The 13,464-nt window shown below is 35.8% G+C and overlaps 1 protein-coding gene across 3 annotated transcripts in view; it reads right to left on the reverse strand.

Moving 5' to 3' along the window:
- The window catches only part of ZCCHC7 (zinc finger CCHC-type containing 7), a 127,859-nt gene that overhangs the window by 26,293 nt on the left and 88,102 nt on the right, over window positions 1-13,464 (reverse strand). For all 3 annotated transcript variants that reach the window (XM_081176573.1, XM_081176575.1, XM_081176574.1), the window contains exon 6: window positions 9,943-9,978. In XM_081176573.1, the coding sequence (XP_081032699.1) occupies window positions 9,943-9,978 (36 nt within the window). The remainder of the gene's footprint in view (window positions 1-9,942; window positions 9,979-13,464) is intronic.

Raw genomic sequence — 13,464 nt, forward strand, 5'->3', positions numbered from 1 at the left:
TCAGATTTCTCTTCTCTAAGCAAGCATGGAGAATCAAAGAGAACTGGCCAACAGTTAAAAAAAAACCCCAGTTAAGCTATATTTGCACTGAATTTTGGGGGAAGAAATTTGGGGTCGAGGAGAATCAGTGTTTGCATTAAAAAAAACATTTTTGACAGTTTGTTAACTTGAACCTCATTGTACTTATGCAACCAGCAATTATACTTTTGTATCCTGATACACAACTGAGAAGCCAGTATTATTTTTACTGGGTCCCCCTCCCCCCTTGTAATTGCTATGTTCTTCCAAAGAGGTCTGGGCTGCACATGGACATTATTATCATAACAGGACTGGGAGGTAGGTTAGATGGAGACATAGTGACCAGCCCAAGGCCATCAAGGGATTCATGACTGAGCAACGATATGAATCAAGGTTTTCAAAGTCCAATGTGTATTTCACTACATTCAACTGTCAGGACATGAATTTCAAGTTAAGACAAAATATATGAATGAGTAATGGATTCTATGGATGGTCTACGTTTTCACTCTAACCCTAACACTCTAACATTTTCACTCTAAGGGGAATGAAAATGTAAGATGTCCATGGGATTATAACCCAAAGTCTAGCTTCTAGAGGGGTCACCATGTTGCTCTCCTCCATTTTATAATATAGGATTGAAAGTGAAAGGAATACATCTCGAAATCAGATTTTTACTTACAAGAGAATCTAACCCTTTCACTTTCCATTTCATGCATTTGATCTTACTTATGGAAATTCATTGTGGACTTTCCTTTTATTTCCTATCTTTAAAGTGTTTCCTTTTATTTCCTATCTTTAAAGTGTTATAGAACTCACATTCAATGATAATGGACAGCTAATATTAGCATGCCTAATATGAACCCAGTAACCCTGGTGTTCAGAAGATTACTACAGTGGTGCCCCGCAAGACGAATGCCTCGCAAGATGGAAAACCCGCTAGACGAAAGGGTTTTCCGTTTTGGAGGTGCTTCGCAAAACGAATTTCCTATGGGCTTGCTTCGCAAGACGAAAATGTCTTGCGAGTTCCTGCGGGGTTTTTTTCCTCCCCCCTTTTTCCCACGCCGCTAAGCCGCTTATCAGCTGATCCTAAGCCGCTAAGCCGCTTAACAGCTGATCCGCTAAGCCGCTTATCAGCTGATCTGCTAAGCCGCTAATCAGTTGATCCGCTAAGCCCGCTAAGCCGCTAATAGCGCTAATCCGCTAAGCGGCTTGCTTCGCAAGACGAAAAAACCGCAAGACGAAGACTCGCGGAACGGATTCTTTTCGTCTTGCGAGGCACCACTGTATATTCTTCTGTTTTTGATGTGCTGCATTAACTGATAACTCTAACAAAAAAAATCCTAATTTGTACTGTCGTTGAAGGAAATTACAGTGGCTCAAGAAATTGGAAATATGGTGCCATGCCTCTTCTATTCTTTTGAGGCCCTTCCTAACTACCAGGGTGGGGGGAATTATGAAAGATGCTGCAAACAAGCAAGGCTGATGGTTCCTCTATTTGTTACATTCTGAAAATGAAGTTTTGCTCCATGTAGGCAGGTTTGTTCTGCCTGGGCATAGTGTAGGGTGTTTTCTGTAGTTGTGCCCAAAGTTTGGAAGTTTATCCCAGTAATATTCAAGAGACAACTGCACCACGGTCCTCCACACATCAGTATTTGTTCAATAAAATATTTTGAATTAACAATGTTTGGCTGCTAATGTAACTGTTAGCTGGATATTTTATATCTTTTAATGGTTCTGTTTTTATATGCTGAAGTATTGAGTCTGGTGTACAGTGGTACCTTGGGTTAAGAACTTAATTCGTTATGGAGGTCTGTTCTTAATCTGAAACCGTTCTTAATCTGAGGTACCACTTTAGTTAATGGGGCCTCCTGCCGCCGCCGCGTGATTTCTGTTCTCATCCTGAAGCAAAGTTCTTAACCCGAGATACTATTTCTGGGTTAGCAAAGTCTGTAACCTGAAGCATCTGTAACCCAAGGTACCACTATATTTGTTAATTCTTTTTTTATTGTGCTAAGCCACTTTAGGTGTCACTAGTGCCAATTAATGAGGTATATAAATATCTTAATTAAATAATGCCATTAGGCCCTTTGGAAGCTGGAGACGAAACAAATATTAACAAGGCTCATATCACAAGTGGTTTTATATACCTTACTAAAGCCACAATTCTAATGTAAACTTTAAAATATAAATACAACCCATTTAAAATACAAAGCCTGTACAAGATGTAGTAAAATTTGTTCAGCGATGTTTTGTACACAAATCAAAGAGCAAATATTTACAGAAATGGAAGCATAAAACATGCATAATTTCACACCTCTTTTACTTTAGTGAAAATACTGCACACTCGAAGAAAACATCATAAATTTGATTAAGCCCCACCTTTCAGCACAAAAATGAGCTAAATAAACGCTCGGTCAGGGCTTTCAAAGGCAAAGAAAGGGCAGCCACGACCTCTTAAAAGGCCGTGGTTACAACCTTATTTCCCCAAATTACATAAGCAAGTCACTCCATAAGAAAAACAGTGACATTGGAAGGATTTATAGAATTCTTTATTGAGTCAGGCAGGCGTATGCCAAACCGATTCTGCAATCAACACCCCCTTTTTTGACTTGCAAGGTGTGTGGGTAAACAACCTAGCATGGGAGCAAGTACGCTCAATAAAAGTTAATGGATGGAATGCTTCAGATCTATGCAAGCTTTTGACCAATCTTCCTCTAAAAAATTATCATTTAAACTGTGTAAAAGAAAATACTAAGCAGAATGCAAATCTGTAATTAACTGCACAAAATTCATTCTGCATGCCTTATACAGCAAGTTACAAATGCGGATTCAAGGCAAGTTTGTCCCACTAATTTCAGTTACTCTTAACTCTGAAAACATCTAAAGTCATAAGCCCAAAGAAAGCTACAATTTTTCCTGGCAGTAAACCTCAATAAACTCAATGATACTTACTTTTGAATAGGTATGTATAGGATTGTACTGTTAGACACTCTCACATGGTCAGTATTTCAGAACTGATGCCTACATGGCTTAGGAATTATTTTAAAATATCAAAAAAAATTAGCTATGTTTGTAGAACCAAACAGCCCACGGAGTTTAAAATTGTTACATTTTTCTCCCAATGGAGACATTGAGGAGTTGTAGAAAATTTAACTGTTGCCTGTTCAGTTTGTAACAAGTTATTTCTACAGCAATTCTTATATGAATAATACAAAATATTCATTTGATTTAATAGCAGCTGATACAGAAGTTCTGCAAGGTTCTTCTTTTCTCAAGCAAGAAATTTAATACCTAAGTATCTCATTTCCACTATTAAGGAACACTAGTGTAGCAACAATAATCAATCCTGCAATTTCATCACCCAATTTCATATTTATATGCTATATTCTTTTACAAGTTAATGCAATTTAGAACTTTAATGCAACATTTATAAACATTTTTCTTCATCAATTGTATTTTAGGTTTGGCACAAAGAGAGATGTTTCAGTGGCTACAGCATACCTAACTGATGGATTTAGGTAAGAATGCACGTGTGTCATTGCTGCAATATCCACACTGCACTGCTTTCAGTGGCACGTAAACTCAAAATGCCTGCCCCCATCCACATTATTTCAATACAAATCACATGTAAATATCTTTTAAAAGCATGATGGCTTGGGTGAATATTTCTAACTAGAGAGACTGTACATAGCACAATTAAAAATAAAGTGCAAGGGCCTGTTGCAGCAACTAGGAAATTAACATTTTTCAAAACTGAATTTTTATCTATGAGCTTTTATAGGTAAGGATGTACAACAGATGCATGATGCAGAAGAAGCTGTGGTCCAATATGCCAAGCTTCAGAAACAAAAGCATGAAGGGAAATAGCTAACATTCAGACATAAACAAATCATCTGCATTGAGAACCCCCCTTCCACATAGCCTGCCTCCTACTAGTAAATATCAAAAATACGTAAACTAGCAAGGCTTACTGGTAATGCTTTTGTCAGAGTATAGTATTCTGTAATAAAATATTTAGAAACATCAACAATTTTTAACAAGGCAACATATATTATACACATATTCTGTGTATAATTTTAAAAAATAGGGTTGGGATTGATAACCAACCAACTCATGCACAGAGGAGAAGAACTGAAATCAATGAAACTACTCAAAGTGTGACTACCATTGGATATAATGCTCCACATTTGCACTTACATCACACTCATATTTCAAACCATATATATTGAAATCACCATGTAGTTAGAGAATATTTGAATCACACAGGATACAATCCAACAAGTAGAACCATAGAATTGTAGAGTTGGAAGGGACCCTGAGAGGCATCTAGTCTGGCCCCCAGTAATTGTTTAAATGGAAGTCCTCCTAATTTCAGTGAGAATTAAGTATTGTTAAACTGCTCCAGAAAAAGCACCTTATAAGAAAAGTAACATCTTGCATTTCAGCAGGTTGGAAACATGAGCATCCCATATGGACCAAGTCTATGTATGTTAGCTGAGAACTTCCACGGAATTTACTTCCAAGTATATATGTGCAGGATTACAGACTTAATGCTGCTTTTAATAAGATTACAGATAGTTACTGCTGGTGTCTGTCATATGATAATAAAAAGTAATATATTTGGTGTTTTTGATATTTACTGGGGGAAAAGATAGATTATGGATAAGAGGAGATTCTCAGTGCAGATAATGCAGTGTTGCTTTACTTGTGCATGTTCACTATTTACACGTGTGTGACAGGTTTTTCTAACAAAAACTAATAAAAAGCACCCTGAAACAAATCAAGACAAAATAAAGTCAACTTGGTGTACTTATCAAATGTTGAATTAATTTCTTTCTTGATTTCTCGATTTAACTGAAAAGCCACTGACAGATATACATTTTATGAATTAAACAGAAACCTGTAAAATGCAAGTATTGCCTTCCAGGAAATAAGAAGCAAAATGATTTTTAAAATGTCAACTAATGCAGCTTTTGTTATCTAGAACTATCTATCACAGCTGGATAAAGAGGCAGAATTTATTGTGAAACCAAGTTTTATTTTTAGCATAAATTATATTTTCATCTGACAATTTTCTCTACCCCAAACTACAAATGACTCTTTCTTCATAAATTCACATATAAAGTGAAGATAACCGAAGTTTCAAATGAATTTTAATTAGTCAGAAAGACGCATTTGGGCATGGGAAGCTTAGAATAAATATGATAAAGTCTCCAAATTATACATAATATTATGACATACATTCTTTAAAATAGATTATACGAATTGTAAATACTACAACTGGAGAGCTCCTGAGAGCTAACACAATCTTATGAAGGCTACAATCTTACACACATTTACTTCCAAGCACATCCAACCTAATTCTACAGGACTTACTTCTTAGTAAGCATGAATTGGATTGGGTAACAGGATGGCAAAATACTGTGTACGTTTTCAAAATATTGGGGGGAAATTAGATAAAAGCCATACAACTATTTTAAAGATTCTTTTAAATAAAGCAAACGAAGAAGACCCAAGACCGCCCTTTTGTAAACATCACCATAATATAACAACAATTAGCAGGCTTATATGTTCAAATGTCGTGGTTCAGACTAGGATAGGCATTGGTGCGATTATGAGGAACCAATTTCTGAGTAATTCAGCCGAAAAGCTAAATCATTGCTCTTCTGTAGAATGGGCCTTGTGGACGATAAAGTTTCTTATAATTTCTTTAAATCGAGGGAAATACACACACACACACACACACACACACACACACACACACACACACAGTAGTTGTGCTTAATTTCAGCAGCTGCTTTGTGCAGCTCAGATTTAAAAGTAAGCATACTTACATTTTTATTTCAAAGAAAGGTAGGAGACCAAGCGGAATTTTAATGATCATACACAAAGAAATACAAGCACAAAATTTAAGCACAAAAGAGGTATTGTGTCTTTATGTCTTTTAGATACGCATACGAAAACAGCAATTCCTGGTTCACCTTTTTTAATGTAAGTGGATTAAAAGTAAGGTTAACAAACTGTCAAAAAGCGTGTTAAATGATAGTGTTTGGTGGTTAAAGTCTGGTGGCTGTAAAACTCTGTTGGTGGCCATCTTGGGGCGAGGGGCTTTGATATGAATGAGAAAAGGCAGGCGATGGGGGAGGGGGGCTCACTGCATGCACAGAGCAAGGCAATGGGAGAGACTGTGATACCCTGAAGAAGAAGAAACCCAGCTCCACAGCAAAGAAATATGTTAAAATATATATATATAGAAAAACAATCACATTATACACGATATGAAACACATTTTTCCAATTGCGATGTCCATAATGATATATAGCACACCACAGGACTAATAGATTTTAAGCCAGGATATATATACTTGTGCATGCACATTATTCCTAAGTATGATTTGCTACACGGTTATAACAGCTAGTTTCATTTTATGCCAGACATACTGTACCCGATATATGTGAAGCCTCAAGTAAGTAACCCTGGTTCGTTCCAATGAAGACACTGTATATGTTTCATTCAATTGTTTTCTACCCCATACAGTATTACCCTACATTTTTCATAGGCCATCTTCCAATTGCATTGCAAGGAATCCACGTACATTATACATATTCCCAGATTTTTTAACTTTATGGAGACAATATTAGCGAGCAGTTAATCCACCCCATATATACACATACTTTTATCAATACAGATAGAGTCAAATAAAAGAAGCTGTTCTCTGCTTGGAAAACAGAACATTAGAAAGCAAGTTATTTATTGTTAATTGTAATGAATGATTTATTACTAGAAACATGTTACATTACAGTGCAAAAAAATAGTTCTACTATATTCTGAAAGATACGTTAAACATTATAGGTGGGATCCGAAGCTTTTAATCTCCATTCTTCAGACAACAGCCTCCCACACCCCCTAAAAAGCCGCCCAAAATCATCCAGAGCAGTATCCTATAAAGAGTTGATACTGGAAGGAAAAATCTACCACTTCCAGGTTCCTCCTCGCCACTGACCCAGATCACTTTGGATCCAAGCTAGCTTTTAAAAAAACCAAAAACATACACCCATTACTAACAGTTATCATAGACAGTATTAGTTGGTATTGGGTACATTTCAGAAAATGTAATGGGGACATTATCCAAACCAACCTCCCCCCCCCCACTCCATTTTAAAGCTTCATGGAGCCATCTCCTACATGCAAAATGACAATTCTCTTACTCTTTCCTAAAAGTCAATATATTTGGAGTCATGAAGGCCAGAAGACAGAAGGAGCTTCAAGTTAAGCCTTATCTTCCCAATGAAAATGTGGCAAGGATACATTTGCAACTCAAAATGTAAAATATTAATATGAAGCTTTAACGGGGCATAATTCATGAACCTAGTACAGATAAAACAAGGAATTAGTTGTATACCAAACTATACACTTTAACTTCAGTTAAAGTGACTCTGAATTTGTGAACTCTTTGGGTGCATTATGTCAGCCACTCTAGGCTTAAGAGCATTTAAAACAACATCTTGATTTTCAAAAAAAATAAAACAGCTACCTGCAAAATCTACCAAGAAAAAGCTTTTTTTAAAAAATGGAAAGAGAAATGACAATTTAATATGATTAGTTATGTAGTACTTTTAATGTATAAATGACTATGTTATAATTTGTTAAAGGAAATGAATTTGCCAACTTAAAGAAACCATTGCATGCAAAGCAACCAGTATACCTAGACTACTATTATGAGAAAGCCCAACACTACTGAGATATTTAACAAGACATCTGCAGTAAATTAATTAAAACATTGCTTTAAATTGCTCACTCCCTTGTATAATCTCTTGCAATTTCTTCTTTCTGGCAGGACATTTGGATACAGAAAAGGTATGTCTGACATTATGACACCAGCTTTTTCAAAGAGCTAAAATTTCAAAGACTTTAAGCACAAGCAAAACCTTAGAACAACCCATAACCATCGGTTACACTATTTACACATCATTATCTGCACTAAAGATAGATGTGAGTGCAATAGTTTCAATGAGTCGATAGATGGCACCCCAATCTCTCAGTAAATTGGCAAAACGAATAAAATCACCAAGAGCCTCAGCAGTGACAAATATTGTTCTGTTGATCTGAACAAGCATTCACAATGATTAATTAGGGACACTTTGCTTATGCATGAAAAATTAACCACACATTTTATATAACCCTTTGACAAACATGCATAATAAGTGGGATTAAAAGATTACCTACATGGTATATATTTGTACGATATTCAAAATTTGTTCTGTTTATGCAGATTCAATATATACTTCACATTCTGGTTTATTAAGAGACGTTAACAACTAGGCTCAACCAAACTTGTGACAAGTGTGGAATAAACTGTTTAGTATTAGTATATGTAGGTATCTAAACACAAATACAAATGACTACTTACTCGTGCATCTTTTTTGGGTAGCTACTACATTAAGCATTTCATTACTTTAGCTTTGTTACACTGTGTCCTATCATATGGTTACTTGTGCTTTGTTTTTGTTATGTTCTCATATGATTTCTTTTACAGCAATATTGAAATAGAAACTTTTAAGGAAATGAAGGTAGACTTTTTAAAAGAATAAAACAAAGCAAAAGCCAGTTAGTTAACCATGAGATGAATTTTCTGTTGTAGCAGTGAAGTATCCTCAACACTGGAACCCACAAAGAAAATGTTCTGTAAAGGATTGCCCCAATTTAGGGGAATCCTGTACATACTGCAAACATTACAAGGAAGTACAGACATTAAGAAAGAAGTTACAAAATTTGTCTAAAATAGCTGAATGGTTCTAGTTGTTGCAAACTAGTTATTATGAATTTTTAAGTAAGAATTTATATTTCCTGTTGCCTTGATAAAAATCCCTTTCAAGAAACTGATTAGTACCCAGAAGTGGGACTAAAGATTTTTATTTATCTTTTTGAAATATTGAAGTAATTTCTCCATGTTTAAAGCTCAATTTGAGTAAAGATACTGAATAAAAATTTCCTGAAACATAATGAATGACTTCCAGCATATAACGGTTTTTGAAGTTCACTGATAACTCAAAGAATATGTGTAAATAAAAAAAAAGGAAACCTCACATATTTACTTATTTTAAAAAAGCATTTTTAACTAAGGAGAAACTGGGAAAGATTTATCATCCTAAAATGTCAAAAGAAACATACTTGAAAGCACATGCACCAACAGTATTTCTTTAAATGAAATAACCTAAGAAGGCAGATGTTTGCAAGCTTGAGCCTGTTGACCACTTAATGATCTGTTGAAAACAAGAGTAATCAACTTGAATCTCAGTATTTATATGGACTATGAAGCCAAATAGAAATTTGCACAAAGTTTTGGAACACAAAACATTTAATCTTGTCGTAAACCAAATGGACAGCCCGCATTTCCCTAGTTTCTGTCTGGGCTTAACAAGCTCAGTAGGAAGACGGAAGATTATTTGTTGTGGAGCTATTTTTGTAAGTAAAGGCTCCTAAACAAGGTTCAACTGATAAAACTTATGATAGTTTCCCATTCTATACAAGTTGTAAAAATCATTTTCCTTGGACAATGTGCAAATAGATGCTGGTACTTGGGAATGATCATGATACTTGTAAACAGTACTGTTCTGTGCTTCCATGAGATATTATTATACTATTATGTGCTACTGATGAAGTTATAGGCAGCAAAGTGACACGATGCCAACATGAATGATTTCTGTTATATAAACAGTTTTCAAAGAAAACTGTTATATAAACTGTTTTCAAAGAAAGTTGGGGGAAGAAGCATAGTATATTCTTGCATTCTTCAGTGCAAAACCTCTTCAGATATTTATTATCTTCCTTCACAAGATTCTTGTCTATATTTTATGGTCAGCAGTTCACTGAAGAGTAAATAGGCTGGGGGTAGGAGAAAATAAAAAAGGTGTTTCTACTTACTGTTAGGTGATACTGCCTCCATATTTCTGGGCAAGCCTGGAAAATAAAAATATTGATCAGCTGGGAGCATGAAACAAGGTGCTTTACAGCCTGTTGGTTTTGGCATAACACAGTATCCACTGGTGTCGGTCACAGGAAAATAAGAAGCTTAACTGAAAGGGTCTGCATTTCAGCTTCGAAAACCTGGCTAGACAGTTTAATTGAATTTTACACTGGTTTAACACACTCCCTGCCATTGTCAGAAAGCCAGTAACAGTTTTCTTTTTCCCTTTCTTTTGCTCAAGTTTTGAAGTTTTGAAGACAAGTTCGTAAAGGTCCTAAAATGTAAATATATGCCAAGCAGTGCTCTAACAGGGCTTTATCAAACATTTAAGATTGGCACTATTATTTGGAAGTTACTTTATAATTTCATACAATAATTCAGAATTCTAAAACTGTTTGAATATATCTATAAACAAATCAGAATGTAATCCCTGCATGTTAATCCTAAGCAATGCAAAATGACAAAATAAGGAACATAACAAAATGCTTTACTGCTTGTATTTTTACAAAAACTTTCATTGCCTTATTTGTTCTCTACTCATACTGTAACTAAACCACAGTATTACACTGTGGTAATGAAATAACAAAGGTACCTATTAATAGCTTTTTCAAGCACTGTTCAACTAGAAGAAAATATCTGTTTTTGTCTTAGTATAGTTTTACCTTAGTGACAGAAAGAGGTAAAGTGTTTAAATAGAAGCGTAAGTTTTGTATTTTACACCATAAAGTACTATTAACTTAGCAATCTCCAGTCTTTAATTTTCTTTACTATTAGAGTCTGTCATGAAAATAATATGCCCGCTTTGTCATTAGATTCATAAAATGTCATATTAGAAGTGAACATAAATTTGCACTAGTTATTCTAGTTCCCAGAAATCTCACAGTCTGTATTTTAAGTAATCTTTGTTTTTCAGACTTCACATGTTGTAAGAGAAACTAGAGGTAACACTGAATGCAATTTTTGGCAAATTAATTACATACAATGTGCCCCTTTGGAATGCAGGACATATTATAATAACATTCCACATCATACCCTAAAACTGTCTCCTCATTTTACTAAAACTGCCATTAACTGACTAGTTAAGCAACGGTTCTCATTTTATTCTACAAAAAATACTGCCAGGGGCAAACCCCAATGAAGTTCTTTATGCAACATTTCTTATGGCTTACAGCAGAGATAGAGTTTGTGTAGATTCTTACTACCACAGTATTACCAGAATATGGTGGTTGTAAAATTGTAGTCAGTAAGAACTGTCATGCAAGAATGAAATTTTGCTACTCTATAACCTTCACCTATAGAGCTAACTAAAAATATTATTTGGCTCCACAATAATAACTGTGTCACTCTGTACATCAACTATTATAGAATTTATTTGTTTTAATGAGGTATTCATGAAGACAGGACCAAATTTCACTCAAAACCGTGTGCTCATTTTTAGTCTGTGGGCAAAAATATATATAAATGAAAATTTGTCTGGTATATATATTTAAAATCAAATGGTGACTCAATGTTAAAACAAAACTACAATTGCAATTACATTCAGTGGTATCAACTTCCATGCAAGCATGTTTGGGATTGATGTTTGGGGATATTAGAAGTTCTTGAAAAAGGACCCATTAAATATTGAGATGGCTGACTGATGCACAAAGTTTACAGCTAGTTTATATCTTTTCCTTATCAATGAATGACAAAAAGCCTAATTAACAATTGCTACAGAATACTGGTTACTCAAATGAAGCAGAATGGCTTGATATGGAAGAGAGCATCACTAAATTCAACAACAATTGAGCTTGTGATTTCTCTTATTTATAAGTATTTAACCATGAATTGCCTTCATTTAGGAAAAGAAAGAAAGAAAACCTCTGGTGGAATACAGCTACATTAGAAGAATATTGCATTTATTTCTTGGACCAGCAGTCAGACCATTCTAACATTTAGATGTACGAACATGAAATGCCAATTCTCCAAAGAGGCCACTCCACTTTTTACAACAAATTCACTTTTAAATCTTTTTAGTATGGCCAGCATAGCTTTATTCTTAACTTGTGCAAAATTGATGTGTGTCCCCTTCACTTATCCTATCAGTAACTAGGAGTGATGAGTATTCATAAAAAAATAAAACACAAATCAACCCACTTTGCCACACCAGATGAATCAAGAGTTTATATTGTTCCGTTTGACCCATATTGAATTTTATCATGTGCTAATTATTGTTTTACGAGAACAACGGCTTAGTGCATCTGTTGTTTAATTCCCACTTCCCTATTCTCAAATGTGAACATCAAAGAAAATAAAACACTCAATCTTAAACAGCCCCTGACAGCAGACCAAGACTCAAGTGCTCAATAGACAAGGCCCTTGCCACCAGTTCTCATATTTCCACAACAATGAACAAACACAAAAACAGCACTAAGCGGCCTTTCCTCCTTTTCAGCTCCCCTTGGCCAGTTGTCTGCCTTGTAGTAGAGAGAACCCTTGAACACAACCCTGCTGGGAACACAACACAGGAGAAAGGATTAGCCTTACTAACATGCTAGCATTTGCAAAAGTGAAGGGGGGAAAAAACAACCCTCAACCAAGACTGTATTTGGTATATGAATAACCAAAATGTGTGAGCTGACAAGAGACCAGGACAGGCCTATGGCTCCCCGGGAGAAAATGTAGCTGTGATGAGTGACAGGGCTTTCAGGAAATATGTTCACAATCACAGACAGTGAAGGCCATGACCTAGATCGTTTAAGAGCTTGTCTTGTCAAATTATCAAAAGCTTCTTCCTCTCTGAATAAAGAGTGACATAAGTGAGTGTCAGAAAGCTGCAGGCTGACAAGCCAAGCATACAATAACAGAATGCACGTCACATACTTGCCGAACACCGCCACTGCTAGCGGCAAATCTTAATGAGAGTGTGGCTGGCCCAAGAGACTTGGGTCCCTGCTGGCACAACTACTCATCTCACAAAAATCCTTCAGCTCCAAGTCAGTTATGGCCTGACACGATGACTACAATTACTAAACACAACTTTTTAACAGAATTCTCTGGTGCTTTGTCAAAGCTGCTGCTAGGAGCTGCCCCATTGCAAGCCACCGCAGCAAACAAAAGATTTAATGGCACAAGTCATATTAATTAACTGTATGACAGTTAACAGAAAAGGAGCTGATTAAACCTATCGATAAAAACATTTAGTGACTCTCTTATCAACAGCTCGCCCCACATGACCCTTCCTCAACTAACGTCCACTGGAAGAACTAGAAATTATAAAGTATCCTTAACGGTACTTAATTACCATGTTATGAGCTCCCATATATGGAGGGACCCCACAGGGCATAATGAAACAGGCACCTGTTTCTCTTCCTCCCTCGTGGTGGTGTATGGGCACAACACACCAGGCTGTTATTGGAAATGGCATGTCCCTCTCATGTCACCACCCAACATTCTTCCCACTCAAGTCAAGGAACATGTTCATTCTTCTATTTTGGACA

This window comes from Podarcis bocagei (assembly GCF_964188305.1).
Source record: "Podarcis bocagei genome assembly, chromosome: 17".
NCBI lineage: Eukaryota > Metazoa > Chordata > Lepidosauria > Squamata > Lacertidae > Podarcis > Podarcis bocagei.